At 44.0% G+C, this 23,963-nt stretch overlaps 1 protein-coding gene across 3 annotated transcripts in view; it reads right to left on the bottom strand.

Moving 5' to 3' along the window:
- The window catches only part of KDM5A (lysine demethylase 5A), a 107,241-nt gene that overhangs the window by 73,248 nt on the left and 10,030 nt on the right, over positions 1-23,963 (bottom strand). For 2 of the 3 annotated variants that reach the window (XM_070409511.1, XM_070409509.1), the window contains exons 4-6: positions 17,975-18,145; positions 15,247-15,381; positions 23-128 (exon numbers count right to left, since the gene is read on the bottom strand). In XM_070409511.1, coding sequence (XP_070265612.1) covers positions 23-128; positions 15,247-15,381; positions 17,975-18,145 — 412 coding nt within the window. The remainder of the gene's footprint in view (positions 1-22; positions 129-15,246; positions 15,382-17,974; positions 18,146-23,963) is intronic. The other variant, XM_070409510.1, reaches the window with a different exon arrangement.

The following is a 23,963-nucleotide window of genomic DNA, read 5'->3' as shown; positions in this document are numbered from 1 at the left end:
TGACCAAACAATAGATTTTTACCTTCTTTATCTTTTGCTCCTATTGCCAGGCCCACGACCTTAGGCCCAGCTCCAAAAATTCGAAGTTTCTTCAGTTCTGTGTTTCTATTCACATCTCCAGATTCTGACTAAAAATAAAAAATGAGACATGTTAGTCTAGTTATTCTGTCTGTCTATTCTGATTCACACATTTATTTCTTATCAAAGAAATAAAGTTTCAAGGTCCTCTTCAAAATGAAGAAAACAATTATTTAATTTCTTCTCTAATTCCAATCACTGCCTCATTACAACACTTAAGCACTCGTCATCAAAACACTATGCAACACCCAGATTCCTTTCCACAAAAGAAAATCTATCTTTCATAAAGCACAGTTGTCAATTAGGTTCTGTCCAGAGACAGACAGTAGTGGTAATAACTGGTTATAATATAGATAATAACTCCATAGTAAGCCCCACTTCTAACTTGCTAAGAACACCAACTCTGATTAGGAAGCAAAATGCCTATCCCAACAGATGAATATAAACGTTGTAAGCCAATTATGTCAATGCCATTTCTCTTTGTTGGTGATGACCTAGCTAGGGATGGGAATGTTATCTTGGTCTAGCCAATAAGACAGAAGGAAAATCTACTGGAAGCCTCTGGGAAAGATTTTCATCCTATATAATAAAAGCCTAATATGCAAATTGTCTCCTCGGGCGGTCGTGGACCGGGAGTTCGACCAGGAGACCAGGAGTTTGACCGTTCACTATGACGTGCGCTGACCACCAGGGGGCGACGCGGAACATGGCGGGGGTCGGCGACGCAGTACTGGCAGCGTGCAGCAGTGGAGGCGCTGCTGGTCCCGATGGGCCCCGAGGAGAGCAGGATTGTGTCAGGATGGTGGAGCAGGTTAGCAGGCGGCACCAGGCCAAGGCAGTGTGAGCAGGTGCCCAATCACCTTGCCAATCACCCCGCAGATGGCAGAGGGGGGCGGGGCTGCCACCTGGCTCCCAGGCACTGAGGGAACCGGGCGGGAGGCCCAGCCCTAACCGATCGTCCCTACAGACAGGATGGTGGAGCAGGTGAGGGGGCGGCACCAGGCCAAGGCGGGGTGCCAGGCGGGTCTTCAGGGCTGCGAGGCTGGGGGTGCGAGCTGAGGCTGCAAGGCTGGGGGCGCAGGCTGGGCACCGATCTCCGTAGGCCACCCCGAGGGACCCCACCCATGCATGAATTCATGCACCGGGCCTCTAGTCTTCTAATAAAAGAGAAATCTTCTCAAAAAGTAAGCCTTTTTGCCCCAACTTCCTTTCCTACTACTAGGAAACTCAGCTGGTGAAAGCATGGTGCTGAACTATACAGCAGCCACACTGCAATCCGGAGGAGATGTATCATCCATACACTGAAGAAAGCAAAGCAGAAAGATGAAAAGAGGCTGGGCCCTTGAAGATAATGGGCAGTTGGTGCTATCAATCCTAGAACTACCTATATCTCTGAAAATTTTATATGAAAAATATGTCCTTATGTGAAAACTGTTTTTAAAGTTTAAGCTACTGTCGTTTGGTATTCTAGTACTTGAAGATGAGAGCATCCTGACAGACACCGCCGTTACACCTTGAATTTAGTCAGTGGTTCTCAACCTTCTGGCCCTTTAAATACAGTTCCTCATGTTGTGACCCAACCATAAAATTATTTTCGTTGCTACTTCATAACTGTAATGTTGCTACTGTTATGAATCATAAATGTAAATATCTGATATGCAGGATGGTCTTAGGCGACCCCTGTGAAAGGGTCATTCGACCGCCAAAGGGGTCGCGACCCACAGGTTGAGAACCGCTGATTTAGATGAACCATAATCTTGAATGGATGCTAAGTAAATAATCAAAGTTAATTTAAAATATACTTAGTCAAGGTCGGCTGGCATGGTTCAATGGTTGAGAGCTGACCTATGAACCAGGAGGTCACAGTTCAATTTCCGCTCAGGGCACATGCCCGGGTTGGGAGCTCAATCCCCAGTGGGGGGGGGTGCAGGAGGTAGCCAATCAATGATTCTCTCTCATCATTGATGTTTCTATCTCTCTCTCTCTCTCTCTCCCTTCCTCTCTGAAATCAATAAAAAATAAAGTATTTAAATATCACATGATCTCACTCATTTGTGGAATATAATGAACAACATAAACTGATGAACGAAAATAGAGCCAGAGACATAGAAGCATCAAACAGACCATCCAACCTCAGAGGGAAGGCGCGGGGGTTGAGAGGGCAGTCAACCCAAGGACTTGTATGCATGCATATAAGCAGAACCCATGGACATAGGCAGTAGGGGGTTGACAACAACCGGGAAGAGATCAATGGGGGAAAAAGGAGACATACTTAATACTTGAAACAAATAATTTTTTTAAAAAAAGATAATCACACTCTTAGAAAAAACTTTCCTATAAAATAAACTGCAGGTATTAGGTAATTAATTAAATAAAATAAAAATAAATATAAACCAGGATATAATACAGACTACTCTATAAATCTATGGCTACACAACAGCTGACATATGCAGATTAGACTAATAAAGGATCATATAAGAATCAAACCAAACATATGGCATTTCCAAAATTTATCTTTAAACTTTAGTAAGCTAAAGTTTGGCTATACTTATCAACTTCTACAGTTAATCCAATGTTAAATACAACACTACACACATCCTTTACCCCCACTAATGTAAAGTATACATAATAATAAAAGCTAACAGTATGTGCCATATCAAAATATTTTACTCAGTTAATCCTAACAACAATCTTTATAGATAGGCAATAGAGTTCCAAAAAGCAGAAATAAAAATAAAAACACATTATCTAATCTTCTTGAAATAAAACAATTGACATAAAATTAAAAATCAGAAGGCCCTTCCACCTAGAATTTAACTATTAAAAAATGATAATTTTTTAAATGATAATGAAAAGGCTATATATCAGAATCTCTGGAACAAATTAAAGCAGTGATCACAGGAAACTTTAGTGTTAAACATACGAATCAAAACAAAAGAATAAAAATAAAAGAATTAAGTTACCAACGGAAAATGCTAGGAAAAGAACTACCAAAAAAACCAAAAGAACTTTGTGATATTGGATTAGAAGTGGAATTATCAGTATGAACTCAAAATATAAAGTCATAATGTCTTTAAAATTTACTTCCCAGCCCTGACCACTAAAAGAGCCTATAAACAATGGTATCCTAGTAGGATCAAACACACTTTGTGCTCAGATCTTGGTTTCTAAATACCATTTCCCACTAAAATTAACCAGGATTCTTTGGATAAATGGCTGATTCCAGGTCTAAAGCTGGCAAGACCAGCCTTTTCTGTGCTTAAATAAGTGCTCAAAAACAGATAGAAACATGGTCAAGAGGACATCATGAATCAGCTTAAAGATGCTCCCATTAGCCAAATTTGAAACAAGAAATAAAAGGGCCCAATCAGTGTGGCACAGTGATTGAGGGTCAACCTGTGAATTAGAAGGTCACAGTTCCATTCCCGGTCAGGGCATATGCCTGGGTGTTGGGTTTGATCCCCAGTGGGGGGTATGCAGGAGGCAGCCAATCAATGATTCTCTTTCATCACTGATGTTTCTATCTCTCTCTCTCCCCCCCTCCCTTCCTCTCTAAAATCAATAAAAATATTTATTTAAAAAAAACAAGTAAAAGGTTATAAGACATGTATCAAAAAAATCATAATCTACAGTGATATAAAAAGGGACAGTCATGGTTCCAAAGGTATAAAAATTCATCAAAAAGTAGATTCAATATATACACATTTTACTGTATGAAAAATATAGCTCAAGAAAAAGTATGGGCTGTTCTTTAAAGGAAAAGGCTAACTTATAAATATACAAGGAATGACAGAACTAAAAAACCACCCATTTTGCAATCACCAATATAATAACTAATTCAAGCAAAGATCATCAATCAATGTTAAGATTACTGGATAAATCATAACTGGAAAAGAGGTTATTCACACTCTATCATGATTTACTCTTTTATTACAAAAAGAGTAAGTACTTTATAATGGAGAAATCTGGCTCAAACTTAGTGTCACCATTAATGGGACTTATTGGCATAATGAGCTTCATTCTCCTGTGTAAAGGTGTTAAGAATTTGCTATTCTTGCCCAAGCCAGTTTGGCTCCGTGGATAGAGCATCAGGCTGGGGACTGAAGGGTCCTGACTTCAATTTCGGTCAATGGCACATACCGGGGTTGCGGGCTCAATCCCCAGTGGGCGGCGTACAGGAGGCAGCCAATCAATGATTCTCTCTCATCATTGATGTTTCTATCTCTTCCTCTCCCTTCCTCTCTGAAATAAATAAAAGTACTTTTAAAAAAATCATTTGCTAATCCTATCTAATAAAAGAGAAACATGGTAATTAGCCGTACATCCGCTACCCTTCCCATTGGCTAATCAGGGCGATATGCAAATTAACTGCCAGCCAAGATGGCGGCCGGCAGCCATGCACTGAAGCGAACAGGGAGGCTTGCTTGGTCCAGTGACGGCGGACTCCAACGTTCCCCGCCTGACTTGCCGGCCTCTCAGCTGCAACTCTAAGCACTATGTTGCAAATATAGAAGCTAAACAAAACCCCAGAAACCTGCATTAGTCAGCCGGGCTTCAGCCAGCCGGACCGCAACATTGTATCAAATACAGAAGGTAAACAAAGGCAAGAAACCTGCTTTCAGCAGCCGAGGACTCAGAGCTAAAGCTGGCCCAGAATAAAAAAAGAAAAAGAAAAAAAGGAGTGGTTGGGAGCTTCAGTCACCCACCAGCCTGAAAATGGCCCTCAGCCCCTCATCCAGACTGGCCAGGCACCCCAGTGGGGACCCCCACCCTGATCCAGGACACCCTTCAGGGCAAACCAGCCGGCCCACACCCGTGCACCAGGCCTCTATCCTATATAGTAAGAGGGTAATATGCCTCCCAGCACTGGGATAAGAGGAGCCGCGAGGCCTCCTGGCACCGGGATCAGCATGACAGGGGGCAGCACCCAAACCCCTTGATCGCCCTGCTGCTCTGTGTGTGACAGGGGGCGGGGCCACAACCTCCCTATCCGCCCTGCTCTGTTCGTGACAGGGGAAGGCGCCCCAACCCCCGGATCGCCCTGCGCCTCTGTGTGTGACCGGGTGCAGCGCCCCAACCCCCTGATCGGCCCTGCTCTGTGGATGATAGAGGGTGGCGCCCCAACCCCTCCCCCCCCACGGGCCCTGCTCTGTGTGTGACAGGGTAGAGCCATAACCTCCCCATCGGCCCTGCCCTGAATGTGACAGTGGCGGCGCCCCAACCCCCTGATTGCCCCTGCTCTGTGGGTGATAGAGGGCAGCGCCCCAACCCCCTGATCCGCCCTGCTCTGTATGTGACAGGGGGTGGTGCCCCAACTCCCCTATCGGCCCTACTCTGTGAGTGACAGGGGAGAGCTGCTCAACCCCCTGATGGGCCCCGCTCTGTGCGTGACAGGGGGGAGCTCCTCAACCCCCTGATCGGCCCTGCTCTGTGTGTGACAGGGTACGGAGCCCCAACCCCCGATGGGCCCTGCTCTGTGCATGACGGGGTGGCGCCGCAACCTCCCTATCGACCCTGCCTTGAGTGTGACAGGGGGCAGTGCCCCAACCCCGCAATCGGCCCTACCCTGAGAGTGACTGAGGGTGGCATCACAACCTCCCGATCCGGCCTGCTCTGTGCATGACAGGGGGCGGCGCCCCAACTCCCCAATGGGCCCTGCTCTGAGCCCAACCAGGGGCTGCACCTAGGGATTGGGCCTGCCCTCTGCCACCCAGGAGCAGGCCTAAGCCAGCAGGTCATTATCTCCTGAGGGGTCCCAGACTGCGAGAGGGCACAGGATGGGCTGAGGGACCCCTCTCCCCCCCCCCGAGTGCACAAATTTTTGTGCACCGGGCCTCTAGTTCTTGATAAGACAAACAGCAATTTCAGCTTTCAAGGCATACACGAAGAACAAGCATGTCAAACTCATGGCCCACAACAAATACTTTTGTGGCCCAGCCAATATAATGGTATGTAAGAAACATTTTAATAAAAATATTGTAACTTAATTTTTACAATATCCTGCTATACGTAATTATTAATAACGAACTACAACGTTAACTAATGACGGATTATTATAATCGTGTTGCATTCATTTACCTTGCGCACCTTATGCGCAGGGGCACCATTTCTCTCCACTAATACTAGCAGCGAATATTTTAGCAGCCAACTGCCACGTCATAAGTCTTGGACTGACTTGTTTGGTGTGCGCAACAGGAAATATTTCGCTTTTGGATAACAAAATAAATAAGTTTATTTGTGTTATGCTAATTAATTTGTGCAGTTATTCAGTGTCCAGAAAGTTAATGTTCAAGAAAAAAATATTAACTTCTATTAAAGTGTTCTATTATTTTATGTTAATGATTACTCATTTCAGCCCTTTGAATTCAGCATGTCTCTATCGAAATAAACCTACGTTTCTATGAAAATTGAAGCTTTAGTTTTTTTGCAGCCCACATAAACTTAAACCTTGTTTATTTGGCCCACATTAGCCTTTGAGTTTGACATGCTTGCTCTAGAGAATCACAGATGAAAAAACAATCATTCTGAGTATAGGCCTGGTTGGTTGTTCAGTGGTTAGACCACCAGTCTGCATACCAAAGGATCTCAGTTCAATTTAATTCCTGGTGAAGTGCTCACACCAGGGTTGCAATCAATCCATGGGTCTTGCTCACATTGATGTTTCTCTCTCTCTTCCTCCCACTCCCTCCCTTCCACTTTCTCTAAAAAAAAATCAATGGAAAAAATATCCATAAAAAAAATATCCTCGGGTGAGGATTAACAAAAACAACAACAAACAATTAGAGTATGGCAAGTAATGTGATAGAGATAAGAAAGGGGAGAAGGATAACTTTCATAACTTGTTTCTTGTTTGAGAGACTACTGATGGCTGTGCTTATCAATGTCGCCAGGATAGAAAATATTAAAGAAAAAACAGATTTAGAAAAGATGATAATGTTTGAGATGTATTGAATTTAGCATACCTGAACTGTGGTCACCAAGGAGCACGTGTACACATGTACACACATGTGTGCACACACACACATACACACATGTGCACACATACCCTCAAGACATATTTAGAATTCCTCAGTGTATAAGTATTAATTGAAATCATAGTGCAGATGAGATCACATGGGAGAATAAAGCTAGGAAAGGACTAAAAATAGCATGTAAAGAGCAAAGAGAGAAGCCCTAGCCAGTGTGCTAAGCAGTTAGAGCATCAGCCCCTGCACCAAAGGATCATGGGTTCGATTCCCGATCAAGGGCACATACCTATGTTGCAGGTTCACTCCCCAGTCCGGGAGGCAACCAGTCGATGTGTCTCTCTCACATTGATGTTGTTTCTCTCTCTCTATCTCTCTCTCTCTCCTCCTTCTCCTCATCCTCTCTCCCTCCCTCCCTTCCACTCTCTCTGAAAAGCAATGGAAAAAGTAACCTCAAGTGAGGATTAACCCCCCCCCCCCCAAAAAAAGGGGGCAGGGGGCAGGGGGCAGAGAAGATATTACAAAGATAACTGAAAAGTGGTCAGTGTGAAGAGGAAAACCAAGAGATGTCACAAAAGTCAAAGAAAAATAAAATTAATCAAATTTCAAGAAGAGGAATCAACTACCATATTAAATGTATACATGACCAGAGATGAAGTAGAATAAGAAATGAAAACGGGCCTCCGCATTTGACAATCACTAACTCAGTGGTAACTTGGACAGTGCAGTTTCAGCAAACTTATTTGGCTCAAAGTCAATCGATTACAACATATAAAAATTAAACAGGGAGAACCAAGATGGCGGCGTAGGGAGCGGACCTGTGTGTGCTGCTCTCTCACAGCATCATTGAAACTATCAACTATGAAGTAAACAACCGCCACTCAGAACCATGGGGAAGTTGGCCCAGTGGGAGATCTACAACTGGAGGAAAAGAAAGAAGCGCAGTGAGACTGAATGGGAGCTACGGAGGCACCAAAACCAGAGGTACGCAGTCACACGCCACGCGGGCTGCAAATGGATTCTCGGTTTTTTACGAACCCTCGAATCCTCTGGGCTTGCCCGGGGCGGGTCTCTGAGGCCCCAGATCCCACAGGGAGAGGCGGCCACGGCCTTGCAGTGGTCGGAGAGCGAGGGAAGCTCTGATACGCGGCTGCTCGCCGGCACCGAGGGACAAGAAATCCTGGTGTCCCGGGGAGGCGAGGGGCGCGGAGACGCCGCCATCGCTATATCATCCATGCTGGTGACTCCCTGTGACCCCGCCCTACCCTCAGGGCTGTGCCAGAGGCACAAGAGGGAATGACTGTGCTTTTACAAACTCTCAAATCCACTGAGCTGGTTCGGGCGGGTCTCTGAGGCCCCAGGCCCCAAGGCGAGAGACGGCACGGCCTTCCAGCGGTCAGGAAGCGAGGGAGGCTCTGGCGCTCGGCTGCTCGCCGGCACTGGGGGACGCAAAGTCCTGGAGTCCTGGATAGGCAAGGGGCCGCTGAGTCTCCGCCCCAGCGACTCCCTGTGACCCCGCCCTACGCAATTTACATTCCCATCTGGGCTGTGCCAGACCCACAAGTAGAAGCGCCTTTTCTTCTGCAAACTTTCAAATCCGCTGAGCTGGTTCAGGCGGGATCATGAAGCACCAGACCCTACGGGGAGAGGCAGCACAGCCTTGCAGCCATCAGAAAGCGAGGGAGACTCTGTTGCACAGCTGCTCGCCGGCACTGGGAGACACAAAGCCCTGGCAGAGAGTCAAGGGGCCGCGGAGACTCAGCCAGTGCTATTTGCTCCGCCATGGCAACTCCCTGAGTCTCAGCCTTAATCAATTTACATCCCCATCCAAGCTGTGCCAGGTGCACAAAAAGACCCACCTGCGCTTTTGCAGCCTATCCCAACAAATTGCAGACTTCAACTGCTCGCAGCCATGAGAGACACACTCAAGAAGCAGACCCAGGAGAACCAGGATGGCGGCATAAGGAAGAGACCTGTGCGTGCTACCTCGCACAACAACATCGAAACTACCAAATATCAGACAAACACCTATCATACAGAACCATGGGAAACTTGGCCCAGTGGAAGCTCTACAACTGGAAGGAGAGAAAGAACATTGAGACTGAGTAGGATGTGACACCAAGTACAGAGCCCAACCCAACAAACTGCAGATTTCAACTCCTCGCATAGAAAGAAGCGCATAGAGACTGAGTAGGATGTGCTGAAGCACCAAGTACAGAGCCCATCCCAGCAGGTTGCAGATTTCAGCTCCTTGCATCTGGGAGGGACGCAATCGGGGGGCAGAGTCGGGTCCGGGGCTGGCCAGGGCTGGGCCTGACTTGGCCGGCACTGTGGAACTGCTGTACCAGCAAGCGCACAAACATGCCCACTGGTCCCAGTCTCTGGTGGGGCGCTGCGGGACAGCAGACAGGCAGTCTGTGCACTTGGTGGAGGGCAGGAGCGCTGGATGTGCAACCACCAGGAATGCCTGGAGATTTTGTCTAGTGGGGAGCCGCCGGCAGGGGACAGAGGGCCAAACTTCCTGTTTCCCCGGTAAGGCTGGGATGGCCCCGGTGAGGTTGAAACAGCCCCCGTGAGGTAGGGACGACCCCAGTCAGGTCGAAACAGCCCCGGTGTGGTAGGGACAACCCCGGTGAGGTTGAAACGGCCCCCGTGAGGTAGGGACGACCCCAGTCAGGTCGAAACGGCCCCAGTGTGGTAGGGACGACCCCGGTGAGGTTGAAACAGCCCCCGTGAGGTAGGGACGACCCCAGTCAGGTCGAAACGGCCCCGGTGTGGTAGGGACGACCCCGGTGAGGTTGAAACAGCCCCCGTGAGGTAGGGACGACCCCAGTCAGGTCGAAACGGCCCCGGCGTGGTAGGGACAACCCCAGTCAGGTTGAAACGGCCCCCGTGAGGTAGGGACGACCCCGGTGAGGTTGAAACAGCCCCCGTGAGGTAGGGACGACCCCAGTCAGGTCGAAACGGCCCCGGCGTGGTAGGGACAACCCCAGTCAGGTTGAAACGGCCCCCGTGAGGTAGGGACGACCCCGGTGAGGTTGAAACAGCCCCCGTGAGGTAGGGACGACCCCAGTCAGGTCGAAACGGCCCCGGCGTGGTAGGGACAACCCCGGTCAGGTTGAAACGGCCCCGGTGTGGTAGGGACAACCCCGGTGAGGTTGAAACGGCCCCCGTGAGGTAGGGACGACCCCGGTGAGGTTGAAACAGCCCCCGTGAGGTAGGGACGACCCCAGTCAGGTCGAAACGGCCCCGGCGTGGTAGGGACAACCCCAGTCAGGTTGAAACGGCCCCCGTGAGGTAGGGACGACCCCGGTGAGGTTGAAACAGCCCCCGTGAGGTAGGGACGACCCCAGTCAGGTCGAAACGGCCCCGGCGTGGTAGGGACAACCCCGGTCAGGTTGAAACGGCCCCGGTGTGGTAGGGACAACCCCGGTCAGGTTGAAACAGCCCCGGTGTGGTAGGGACAACCCCGGTGAGGTTGAAACGGCCCCCGTGAGGTAGGGACGACCCCAGTCAGGTCGAAACGGCCCCGGCGTGGTAGGGACAACCCCGGTCAGGTTGAAACGGCCCCCGTGAGGTAGGGACGACCCCAGTCAGGTCGAAACGGCCCCGGCGTGGTAGGGACAACCCCGGTCAGGTTGAAACGGCCCCGGTGTGGTAGGGACAACCCCGGTGAGGTTGAAACGGCCCCCGTGAGGTAGGGACGACCCCAGTCAGGTCGAAACGGCCCCGGTGTGGTAGGGACGACCCTGGTGAGGTTGAAACAGCCCCCGTGAGGTAGGGACGACCCCAGTCAGGTCGAAACGGCCCCGGTGTGGTAGGGACGACCCCGGTGAGGTTGAAACAGCCCCCGTGAGGTAGGGACGACCCCAGTCAGGTCGAAACGGCCCCGGCGTGGTAGGGACAACCCCGGTCAGGTTGAAACGGCCCCCGTGAGGTAGGGACGACCCCGGTGAGGTTGAAACAGCCCCCGTGAGGTAGGGACGACCCCAGTCAGGTCGAAACGGCCCCGGCGTGGTAGGGACAACCCCGGTCAGGTTGAAACGGCCCCGGTGTGGTAGGGACAACCCCGGTGAGGTTGAAACGGCCCCCGTGAGGTAGGGACGACCCCAGTCAGGTCGAAACGGCCCCGGTGTGGTAGGGACGACCCCGGTGAGGTTGAAACAGCCCCCGCGAGGTAGGGACGACCCCAGTCAGGTCGAAACGGCCCCGGTGTGGTAGGGACGACCCCGGTGAGGTTGAAACAGCCCCCGTGAGGTAGGGACGACCCCAGTCAGGTCGAAACGGCCCCGGCGTGGTAGGGACAACCCCGGTCAGGTTGAAACGGCCCCCGTGAGGTAGGGACGACCCCGGTGAGGTTGAAACGGCCCCCGTGAGGTAGGGACGACCCCGGTGAGGTTGAAACAGCCCCCGTGAGGTAGGGACGACCCCAGTCAGGTCGAAACGGCCCCGGCGTGGTAGGGACAACCCCGGTCAGGTTGAAACGGCCCCGGTGTGGTAGGGACAACCCCGGTGAGGTTGAAACGGCCCCCGTGAGGTAGGGACGACCCCAGTCAGGTCGAAACGGCCCCGGTGTGGTAGGGACGACCCCGGTGAGGTTGAAACAGCCCCCGTGAGGTAGGGACGACCCCAGTCAGGTCGAAACGGCCCCGGTGTGGTAGGGACGACCCCGGTGAGGTTGAAACAGCCCCCGTGAGGTAGGGACGACCCCAGTCAGGTCGAAACGGCCCCGGCGTGGTAGGGACAACCCCGGTCAGGTTGAAACGGCCCCCGTGAGGTAGGGACGACCCCAGTCAGGTCGAAACGGCCCCGGTGTGGTAGGGACAACTCCGGTCAGGTTGAAACAGCCCCGGTGTGGTAGGGACAACCCCGGTCAGGTTGAAACGGCCCCCGTGAGGTAGGGACGACCCCAGTCAGGTCGAAACGGCCCCGGTGTGGTAGGGACAACTCCGGTCAGGTTGAAACAGCCCCGGTGTGGTAGGGACGACCCCGGTGAGGTTGAAACAGCCCCCGTGAGGTAGGGACGACCCCAGTCAGGTCGAAACGGCCCCGGCGTGGTAGGGACAACCCCGGTCAGGTTGAAACGGCCCCCGTGAGGTAGGGACGACCCCAGTCAGGTCGAAACGGCCCCGGTGTGGTAGGGACAACCCCGGTCAGGTTGAAACAGCCCCGGTGTGGTAGGGACAACCCCGGTCAGGTTGAAACAGCCCCGGTGTGGTAGGGACAACCCCGGCGAGGTCGAAACGGCCCCCGTGAGGTAGGGACGACCCCAGTCAGGTCGAAACGGCCCCGGCGTGGTAGGGACAACCCCGGTCAGGTTGAAACGGCCCCCGTGAGGTAGGGACGACCCCGGTGAGGTTGAAACGGCCCTGGTGAGGCTCAGACGGCCCTGGTGAGGTTGAGACTACTCCAGTGAGGTTGGGACAAATAAAGGGGACCAGTATGGACTGATGAACAGGTGTAGATACAGAAGCAGAGCAACATTGAACAGAATGTTAAACTACAATGGGGAGCCTGGGGAGGGTTGGGGGGGGGATTAAGAGACCAACTGAAGGACTTATATGCATGCATATAAGATTAACCAATGGACACAAGACACGGTGCGGGGGGGGGCGGGGGGGTAGGGGCCGGGGGAATATCATGGGGGGGAAAAAGGAGACATATGTAATACTCTTTGTATTACTTTAAGAAATAAAAATTATTAAAAAAAAAAAAAAAAACAAACAAAAAAAAAAAAAAAACTGAAAACATGAAAGGCCGTAAAATGGGGATCTAAATGGCTCTCCAGGGGGTGCGGTCATGCTGAGAAATCATGCTTGTGAAGGCAGGTAAACATGTGACACAAGAACAGAAGCAGTGAAGCTTAAATGTTAAAGCAACTCGGTGGACAGAAATTAACTGAGCACCTGCCCCGTAAAAGGTATTGGACTATGCTCCAAGAAATAAAGAATAAAACATGATCTCTTCCCCATTCTAAAAAAAAAAAAAAAAAAAATTAAACAGATATTGAGAAAAGTGAAACAATATACACTATTTTTTCAAGAAACTTGTCCCTGAAGAGTCAATAAGTAAGGCACTATCTAGAAAGACTGTTTTTGTTTTTAAGATGATAGGGACTTGAACACATATATAGCAGGAAAGGAGGCAGAAGAGAAAGAATTCACTACTGATATACTGAAATCACTAAAGAAGCTAAAAAGGATGGAAGCAGAATACCCTTAGAGAGAAAGGTACACTTTGCCCATCCAGACAGGCAAAGATTAAAAATAAATACCAACAGTTTTGTGTATGGGGCAAGGAGTTAAGAGTTCTACCAGAAAGCCTTTTTCTTTCTTACTGAGAAAGAAAACTAGAAATGAGGCAGACTGACAATATCCTATATCATAAAAGGCTAATATGCAAATTGTCCCCTCAACTGGGAGTTCGACAGGTAGTTCAACCAGGGGGCGGGGCCGGCCCGCCAACTGCCTGAGGCCCCTCCCCCCAGCTTGCCCCACCCCCAATAGCCCCCCACTACCACCACGCCAATAGGGGGTGGGCCGGCGGGACCCCACCCATGCACGAATTCACGCACCGGGCCTCTAGTAGTAATAATAAATAAGTTTAAGAAATTCTTAATTGCAAACCCTGAAATGGTTCTAGTATCTATCTGATATCAACCAATGTGACTCTATGACAATTATTACAATGGGTAAAAGCATTCTATGTAGTCCCTATTCTTATATCCAGAAATGCACTTTAAAAGTAAGCAGAACTTTTTCATGGTTTTAGAAAAAACATCAAAAGGGATTTCATCACAAGCTGGCAATTGATTAGATGGGCAGGGCTACCCGGGGCAGCTTTTCAGAGTTGAGTCATCATGTCAACAAGACTATTCTTCAAGTGTTTCAGATCTTAAAATAAATCATGACCCCAAAGTGATCAGAACTTCTGATATCAATCATAGCAAGAAAAATCACTTAATTACTAAACCAGAGTTTACTAATCTATAATGGGACTATCACCTTCCAACAATTTCCATTAAATTCATATTCCCATCCAAGACACCTATCTTTCTACTATCAAAATACCCAAGACACTAATTGATTACATCAGGAGGTTATTTAATAAGCATAAACTCAGAATGGAAGGAGACATGGTATGAAAGAGAGATGTCCCCTGAGCTCTAAAAAGGCAGGATAAAGTTATCACTAGCCTACCTCTACAGTGACAAGACTCCTTACCACCTAGACAGTGTCTCTTGATACAGTGTCTCTTGTCATGAACTATCTTCCTTCTCTGATTCCCACTTTCAGTGTAAACCATTCCTATTCTTTCAACACATTATTTTTTAGATATGTTCAAGTCAATGATTAGATCCAATTAAGCTGTATTTTGATCTACTCTTATGTTTAATTTAAATGGACCACATCTCAGACTTCTAAGGGCACCTCACTGTCCCAGCTTACTGACTTGTCTTTAACAAAAACCTTAAAAAAGACAACTCTGGGGCTCTGGCCAGGTGGCTCGATTCCCAGTCGGGGCATATACCTAGATTGCGGGTTTGAGCCCCGGTTGGAGCGCATACAGGAGGCAACCAATCAATGTTTCTCTCACATCGATGTTTCTCCCTTGCTCTCTCTCTAAAAATCAATAAAAACACATCCTCGGGTAAGAATTCTAAAAAATATACAACTTTTGGGACCACAGAGAAATGGGAATAGTAAGGAAGAGCAGACCAAAAGAAATTAGGGCACTTCTCTGATGCATCCATTAGGCTTTGAAATTATTTTAGGTTACAAGAACAGTATAGAAGTTACATTGGAATGATCAAGACACTAAGAAACTTATACTCTGGTTTTTAAAGGAATGACAAGTGAAATATACAAGACCACTCTTTCCTACTCCTCTCATTTCTGCTAACCACTTCATCAGCATGTCTGGAAAACTGGCCCTACAATATCCAGAACCACCCTCTGATTTGCCATTCCTGTCAAAAACTATTCAAAAATTACCAAAAAGCTTTTATTCAAAAATTACCAAAAAGCTTTCTAAATCAAATCACACTGAATTTTATAATTTCTTCCCCATTCATCTCAAAAGTAATTTAAAGATAGGTCTATTTAAATTTTAATGAATAACAGTATTTGAATGACCTCCCATAACCAGGTGCACAGTTATGCATTTAAAATTCCTGCTAAAAATGGCCCATGGAAATGGATACCTGAGACTTGACACGTCTTGTTCTCTTTGGCAGAATATTCATTCTTGTGCCCGGCTCTGGGGAAGTTTGGACTTCAGTGCCAAGAACCTCAGGCTCCACTTTTTCCTTAAGATCTAAATTAGGCATTTGTACACCCTAAAGAATCAGAGCACAGAAAGAGAGCAGATTCACTGATAAGAGATCAGATTTGAGACTCAAGAAAAATAGTAAATTTCCAATAAATCCCTAATACTCCATGAAACCAGTTGACAATTCTCCCACCAAATTGATCTATAGATTTAAGATAATCCCTATCAAAAGTCTAGCAGGCTTTTGTAGAAAATGAGAAGCTGATCCTAAAATTTATCTGGAAATGCAAAGTTTTTAGAAATTATGGAAAAAAGAAGAACAAAGTTTGAGGACTTACACTACTGGGTATCAAAATTTACTATAAATTTTATTAACCAATGTCATCCTAGTAAACTCAATAAAAAAAGAAAAGAAAATGTAAAAAGAATGTACTAAAAAAGCTTTAGTATTAAGACAACATAGTATTGGTGTTAGGGTAAATATATAGATCAAAAAACAAAACAGAGACCAGAAATAAACTCACATATTTAAAGTCAATTGATTTTCAACAAAGGTGCCAAAGGAAATCAATGAGTAAAGGGTAGTCTTTTAAACAAATAGTGCTAGTACAATTCGATATTCATACACCCTGTGCCCATCAAAAAAAAAACGTATATGCCTTTACCTTATACTGTACACAAAAAGAATTCAAAATGGATCAAAGACTTCAACAAAAGGCTAAAACTAAAAGTCTAGATGAAAATAAAGAAGAAAAGCTTTGTGGTCTTGGGTCAAGAAAAGATTTCTTAGTTATAACAGAAATACCATCCACAAATGGGGAGAGAAAAAAGTTGATAAATTACTCTAGAAATAGACACCATTATAAAATGAAAAGATAAACTACAGACAACAAGAAAATATTTGTAAAATCATTTTCTGATAAAGAACTTGTATCTAGAACTCAGAATAAGTATAAGATGAGAAACAACCCAATAAAAAATATCTCAACAGACACTTCATAAAGGAAGACATACAGATGCAGAACACCATTAGTCATTAGAGAAATGAAAATTAAAATCACAATGAGATACCACTACACACCCACTAAAATGGCTATAATCAAATAAACTAACAATACCAACTGCTGGCAAAGACATGGAGAAACTGGAAGCCTCTACATTACTGATGCAAATGTAAAATGGTTCAGCCACTTTGGAAAAGTGTTTGGCAGTTTCTTAAAAAGTTAAACATAAACTTACCATATAACCCAGCAATTCCATTCCTAGGTATCCACCCAAGAGAAATGAAAATATATGTCCACACAAAGACTTGTACTTGATTTCACAGCATTATTCATAATAACCATAAACTGGAAAGAACCCAACTGTCCATCAACTAGTACATGGATAAACAAATGTGGTACAATGGGGCCTTGACTTACGAGTTTAATTCATTTCGTGACGGAGCTCGTTAACAAATTACTCTGTCAACTCAAAGCAAAAAAAACAGCCGAGAGACGGCTCGTATCTCGGAAAAACTCGTTGGTGGGGACACTCGTAAGTCAAGGCCCCACTGTATAGCCATATATCATTCAACCATAGAAAGGAATGAAGTACTAATACATGCTAAAGCATGGATGAACCTTAAAAACATTAGTCTAAGTCAGTGGTTCTCAACCTTCCTAATGCCGCGATCCTTTAATACAGTTCCTCGTGTTGTGGTGACCCCCAATTTCATTGTTACAAATTGAACATAATTAAAGCATAGTGATTAATCACAAAAACAATATGTAATTATATATGTGTTTTCCGATGGTCTTAGGCGACCCCTGTGAAAGGGTCGTTCGACCCGCAAAGGGGTCGCGACCCACAGGTTGAGAACCGCTGGTCTAAGTGAAAGAAGCCAGACACAAAATCATATTGTATGCTGCCATCTATGTAAAATATCTAGAAAAGGCAAAACTATAGAGTCAAAAAATTGGTCAAGAATTGTCTAGGTTTGGAGGTAGAAGTAGAAACCAACTATAAATGAACACAAAGAAACTTTTTAGGCTGATGGAAGTGTTCTAAAACTAGATTGTGCTGTATAATTCATTAAAGCTTACTATCGGAGTACCTACAATGAGTGAATTCTATGGTATGTAAATTATACCTCAATAAAGCTGTTAAAAAATACATAAAACAAAGAGGAGGAATTTGTCCTAGCCAGTTTTGCTCAGTGGATAGAGCATCAGCCTGAGGGTCCTGGATTCGATTCCTGGTCAGGGCACATGCCTGGGTTGTGGGCTCGATCCCCAGTAAGGGGCGTTCAGGAGGTAGTCATGAGTCTCCCTCATCACTGATATTTCAATCTCTCTCTCTCTCTCTCTCCCTTCCTCTCTGAAATCAATAAAAGTATTTTTTTTTTTTTAAAAAAGGAATTTTTCAAAAAGCGTACAGGACTTTATTTTAAATAAGAAAAAGAGCTTTCATTCCCATTAGCTTTTATTTTGTAAACCACCAAAAATAGCTGATTTTTAAACTACACCTTGCTCCCCAAAATTCTGGTACATGGAGAAATCTTTTTCAACTTTCTATGCACAGTCAACTGCTAACTTATGGTGAACACAGTCTAAAGTTTATACATAGCAGACTGGATTTATCCACTCCAAAAAAAAAAAAAAAAAAATGATGCATCTCACCATAAGGCTGACACCAGACTGGAAAAGCTCATATGGGTAGAGAATTCTTTCATAGTGTGATTTTAAAAGAGACCCAGTTCCTTTTCCTGGGAGATATCCCAAGCGGCTACCCACTTTAGACCATTTCTTTTCTTTGGTGACCATTTCAAAACCTCCTTTGCTGGCAACAATCTGAAAAGAAAGAAAAATTATTTAGGAAAAGAAAGATTCATGTACTCTGACTCTACATCATACTTGCTAAATACAAAAATTATTCTGGGCCTAGAGTTCAAATTTCCTTCCAATAAATATCTGGCAAAACTAAAACTTGTCAACATTTTAAAGTATGGAATGAGACAATGATTTTTGAAAGTTTTAAACTTTATTATTTAATTGTTATTGTACCTACCTTAAATGAACCAGGCATTCAAAAACATTTAATGAATTTACACTTTGTACATTATATACCTTGAGAAAACTAAGCACATATATGTACTCCATATCCTCAAGGACCTAAAAATATCAAATAATACAGACCAAAAATAGACATGAGAATAAATATTATATATAGTACAAAAGAAACATAATCCCTGAAATTAGAAAATGTACTAAAAAATTTTCAATTTTAATAAAAATGTCAAGCAAACAATGGATTCAGAGGCTATTTTGAAAAAGAGACTATAATTTTTCAAAAGGAGAAAAGTTTTACATGGAAGATTATAAAGGAATAACATGGAAAGAACGGATTATAATATTAGATTTACTGAAATGTAGCATAGAATGTAATAATGTAGGAAGTAATGAGATAAACTGGCCAATTTGGCCGAATGCTAACATCAAACCTGGCATTGTATATAATATACATGTATCAAGGCCCCCTATCTTCCAGAAGCTGATATTGTATATCTTTCACACTCTATAAAACAAGGGTGGGGAATGTCCGGCCACCAGGCCATACAAGGTCTGAGAAATCATTTGGTCTGGCCCTGCCAAGGCATTAGGGGTGAGTTAACTAAATGTTTGACCAAATAGAGCAGGCTAATTTTTAAGTTGATAATTTTGTATAGCCTGTGAATGATGTTATAAATATCCAAATGGCCCTTGGCAGAAAAAGGTTTCCCACCCCTGCATATAGGCAGTTTCCAGTTTCACTGACAACGTAATAAAAAGGACTGTGACATAGTTATTTGAACTCAAAGTAATTTTCCTTTTTGAATATACATTACTATTTTACTGTATCAAGAGTTAGGAGAAAAATTAAACAAATAATTACCACATGATGCAGCAATTCCATCTCTAGGTATATACCCGAAAGAATTGAAAGCTAGGATTCAGACAGATACTTGCATACGATGTTCACAGCAGCATTATTCACAATAGCCAAAAGGTGGAAACAATCATCAAAAAATTAATGGATTAAAAAATGTGATATACACATACAATGAGCTTACTAATGGGTGCATGAATGGGTGGAACATCAGATCGATGTTTCTCCCCCACCTCCTCTCTCTAAAATCAATTTTTTTTTAAAGGTGCTTAAAAAATGAAGAGGGGTGCATATGTTATAAATAAGTGGAAGAAAATGTTTTCAACTCTTGTGATCTAGGATACAACTGAAGACAAAGATAAACCTATAGCCAAAGCAAAATTTTCCACTCGTGAAATATCTGAAAGCTTGGTAGAAACACACATAAGTTCATATGCAGAGTTGAACACATTTCTAATTCTTCAGCTTCTTTTATCATACCCTCAAAGAAACTCTTTTTTTAAGAGCTAACCAGAAAAATTATAAAGAGAAAAAATTTATTTTCAGATTTTATAGTGTAGAAGACAATGAGGGTGGTTTAGATAAAGGGTTGTCTGGAAGCAAATGAATGAATTAAAATGCCTTTCTTTCAAATCTTTCCAGTGCTTCTATACTGTCAGCTACTATTCTAGGTGCTTGAGATATGTCTATGAGTAAAACAAAAATATTTGCCTTTACGGAACTTATATTCTAGTGGATGAAGACACACAATAAACATAATATGTAAATTTTGAAGTGATAAATCCTGTAGAAGAAATTTTAAAAAGCATTTAAAAGGTCTCACAAGGAGCAGAATGAGGGTAAATTGAAGTATTATTTAGTCACAAAAAGCCTCATGACAAAGTTGAAATCTGAGCAAAGATGTGAAGGAAATAAAGCAGTTACCCTAGCAATATACAGAGGGAGTAGCCAGAGCAAGGGCCCTAAGTTAAGAAGCATGCCAAGTGTTTGGGGAACAATAAGGAAGCCAGTTTGGCTGAAGCAAGTGGAGAGGACTAGTAAAGGAAGTGGGAGAACAGAAGCCCTCTCAATAATCTTTACTATCCAATACAATGATCACCATTGCATAATAATCTGCTTTGCATTCAAAGCACTTCAAGCTAAATTTCCATTAGTAATGATGCACAGATCCAGTCATGCTTTCCCAACCAGTCTGATTACTGGCACATAGCTAGCTGTGAAAACGACACTCAACAGAATCAGGGTCTGGCCAAAGAATAAGACAAAGCTATCTCACACAGAAATAAAAGCCATGAGTTTGGCTTCATGCACACAATACTCTAACAATCTAACCAGCCCTAATACTATATACTAGGTGTACCAGCTAATAATGCGGATTTTTTTTTCAATAGATGGAGTTACACATATGTTGATATATACGCTATTTTAAAAATATATTTTATTGATTTTTTTACAGAGAGGAAGGGAGAGGGATAGAGTTAGAAACATCGATGAGAGAGAAACATCGATCAGCTGCCTCCTGCATACCTCTTACTGGGGATGTGCCCACAACCAAGATACATGCCCTTGACTGGAATCAAACCTGGGACCTTTCAGTTCGCAGACTGATGCTCTATCCACTGAACCAAACCAGTTAGGGCTATATATATGCGATTTGATATGTATGCTATTTTGTTGTATTGACAGCAAGCTTCAAAACTTCATATGTCAAATTTGCTGAAGGTGTTAACATCATAGATATTTTTACGCTTAAAAATGTTGAATTTTGTGCCAAAAAAAGAGCATTTGCGGGAAGTTTTAATTCATTACTTTATTTTGAAGAAAAAGTTATCGTATACTTCAGGAAGCTTATGGTGAACGTGCTTCATCTCAAGATACTTGTGAACGCTGATTTAAATGCTTTAGAAGTGATGATTTCAATGTGAAAGACAACGAACATCCAGGTCAATCGAAAAAGTTTGAATACCAACAATTACAAGCATTATTGGATGAAGATGCGTGTTGAACTCAAAAACAACTTGCAGAAAGATTAAGCGGTGCTCAGCAAACCAGTTCCGATCGTTTACAAGCAATAGGAAAGATTTTAAAGGAAGGAAAATGGGTGCCACATCAACTGAACGAAAGACAAATGGAAAACCAAAAAGTCATCAGTAAAATGTTGCTTCAATGGCACAAAAGGAAGTCTTTTTTGCATCGAATTGTGACTGGCGATGAAAAGTGGATTTATTTTGAGGATCCCAAATGCACAAAATCATGGGTTAATCCAGGTCAACCATCAACATTGACTGCAAGGCCAAGTCGCTTCAGAAAAAAGACAATGCTCTGCGTTTGGTGGGATCAGGAAGGTGTGGTGTATTATGAGCTTCTAAAACCAGAATACGCTACCGACAACAAATAATCAGTTTGAACCACGCTTTGATCGTGAAACGACTAGAATGCGTCAGAAGACACGGCAAAGTAATTTTGCTTCATGATGATGCCGCATCACACACTTCAAAACCAGTTAAAGACGAGTTAAAAGATCTTGCCTGCAAAGTATTAACCCATCCGCTGTATTCACCAGACCTTGCTCCTTCAAATTACCACTTGTTCCGATAGATGGCACACGCACTTTCTGAGTAGCACTTCAAAACGTAGGAAGTGAAAAACTGGATCTCTGAATGGTTTGCCTCAAAACAAGAAAAGTTCTATTGGGACAGTATCCACAAATTAAATTACCTGAAAGATGGGGGAAATTTATACCTAGCAATGGACATTACTTTGAATAAAACACTTTTGATATTTCTCTTGAAATTATCGTGTTTTCTTAGATCACAAAATCCACCATTATTAACCGGTACACCTAGTAAAAACACAAAGCCTTACACTTCTTTTTATTCAGCAGACAAATTCAAGGATTACCATGCGTAACTTCAAAATGTAAACCATTTATTTCAAACATTAGCAATGCAATATATCACAATGGTCACAAGAAAAATATCACTTAAGAACCATGCCCTATAAAAACATAGATGGCATATACTTAAATTAAACACAACAAAGAGAAGACTTTAATCAAAACTTGACTGAAGAGTACTGTCAATCAAAGCCAAAACTTCAGTCCAATGACAAACTAAGTCTGGCTAACAAGAGACAATTATAACAGAAATAATAGTAGTATTACACTTAAAAGCTCCCTATCAAAACTTCACTAAAAAGACAGCAAAGGAGCACAAAGGCATAATCCTAAGAGGACAGACAGGCCATGTACAAGCAGGTTGTACATGTTATAACCCAGCAAGCAAAAAAACAAAAAACCAAAAAAAACCCAAGCATCTGCAAAAGAAGAAAGCCAAGGAGAAGCTTTTGCAACACAGAACTTGAAAAGGCTTATGAAATGGGAGCATCAGTACCTTTAAAATTAGAGATGGCAATGAACAAAGAACAGGACTGGCTGAAAACCAGTATTAAAAGCACAGCCAGGCAACTATCCCTCTCCAACCAGCAGAAGACTAGAGATTTACTCTCAGGAGAATTCAAAAATAAGGGACTCTACCCTAAGAAAGAAATAAGTAAACTATAGGATCAATCTAATAGTCTAATCAGTCTAACATTTTAACATCAAGCTACTAGTCCAACATCCAACTAATAAAAAAGTTCAAATGGAAGAAACTGCCCAAGTCCAGGCAGTGTGGTTCAGTGGTTGAGCATTGACCTATGAAGCAGGAGGTCATGGTTCAATTCCCGGTCAGGACACATGCAGGAGGCAACTGGTCAATGATTCATGTTTCCATCTCTCTCTCTCCCTCTTCCTTCCTCTCTGAAATCAATAAAAATGTATTTTTTTAAAACTAATACAAGAGAAGTAATAACAAATCAAAGACATGAATTCAAATTACAGAGTTTATCAAGTGCAGTAAAAATATTGAATAAGAATAAACACATAGCAATGAGTATAACTGTGAAATCTCAAACCACCGGGAATAAAGATTAGGTCCTAATGTCTTCAAGAAAAAGAAAATCATATAGAAAGGAACAAGAATTAATATAGCACCTTCCCAACAGCAACATTAGAAGCCAGAGAAGATTATGGAGTAATATTTTCAAAATACTGAAGTAAAATGATTTACAATTTAGACTTCTAAACCCCACCAAACCACCAATAAAGTTTTAGAACATTTTTAAATAAGCCAAAAATTTACCTTCCTGCTCACTAAACTAGAAATGTTTCACCAAAATAGGAGTAAACCAGACTTGAAACATGGAGAGGCAAAGGGAATCTCCAGAATAATAGTGAAATGAAGTTCCAGGCTGACAGCTGACATTAAGAAACAACCAGTCTGCACTGGAGCAGGAAAGAAAACTCCAGAGAAATGGCTCCAAGAAAATGAAACTGACAGATTATCTGATGGGTAAAAGCATACTGAGAGATTTACACTTCTGAAAAATCTGAAAATATGTTTTTGATAGTCATAAACAAAGTGTACAAAATGGAAAAAGGGAGATTATTAACTCCAAAGAAAATAAAAATTGGTATAAGGAAACAATCATAGCACGTCATAAGGCTGGAATACAAGTAATATTTGTATTTATAGTCACAGTAATAATTTTTGATTAATAAAAAATTGATCTACAGCCCCTGCGAGGCTGCGACGCCCCAAGAGGCTGCGTGAGGCTGCGACAGCCCCTGCGAGGCTGCGACGGCCCCTGGGAAGCCAGCGGAACCGCGAGAGCCGCCCAGACGGCTTCGTTGATGGCCCGAGA

Source organism: Myotis yumanensis, unplaced genomic scaffold (genome assembly GCF_028538775.1).
Source record: "Myotis yumanensis isolate MYYU_CA2020_CCGP unplaced genomic scaffold, mMyoYum1.0.hap1 SCAF_3, whole genome shotgun sequence".
Classification (NCBI taxonomy): domain Eukaryota; kingdom Metazoa; phylum Chordata; class Mammalia; order Chiroptera; family Vespertilionidae; genus Myotis; species Myotis yumanensis.
This window is presented reverse-complemented; position numbering and strand designations above follow the sequence as displayed.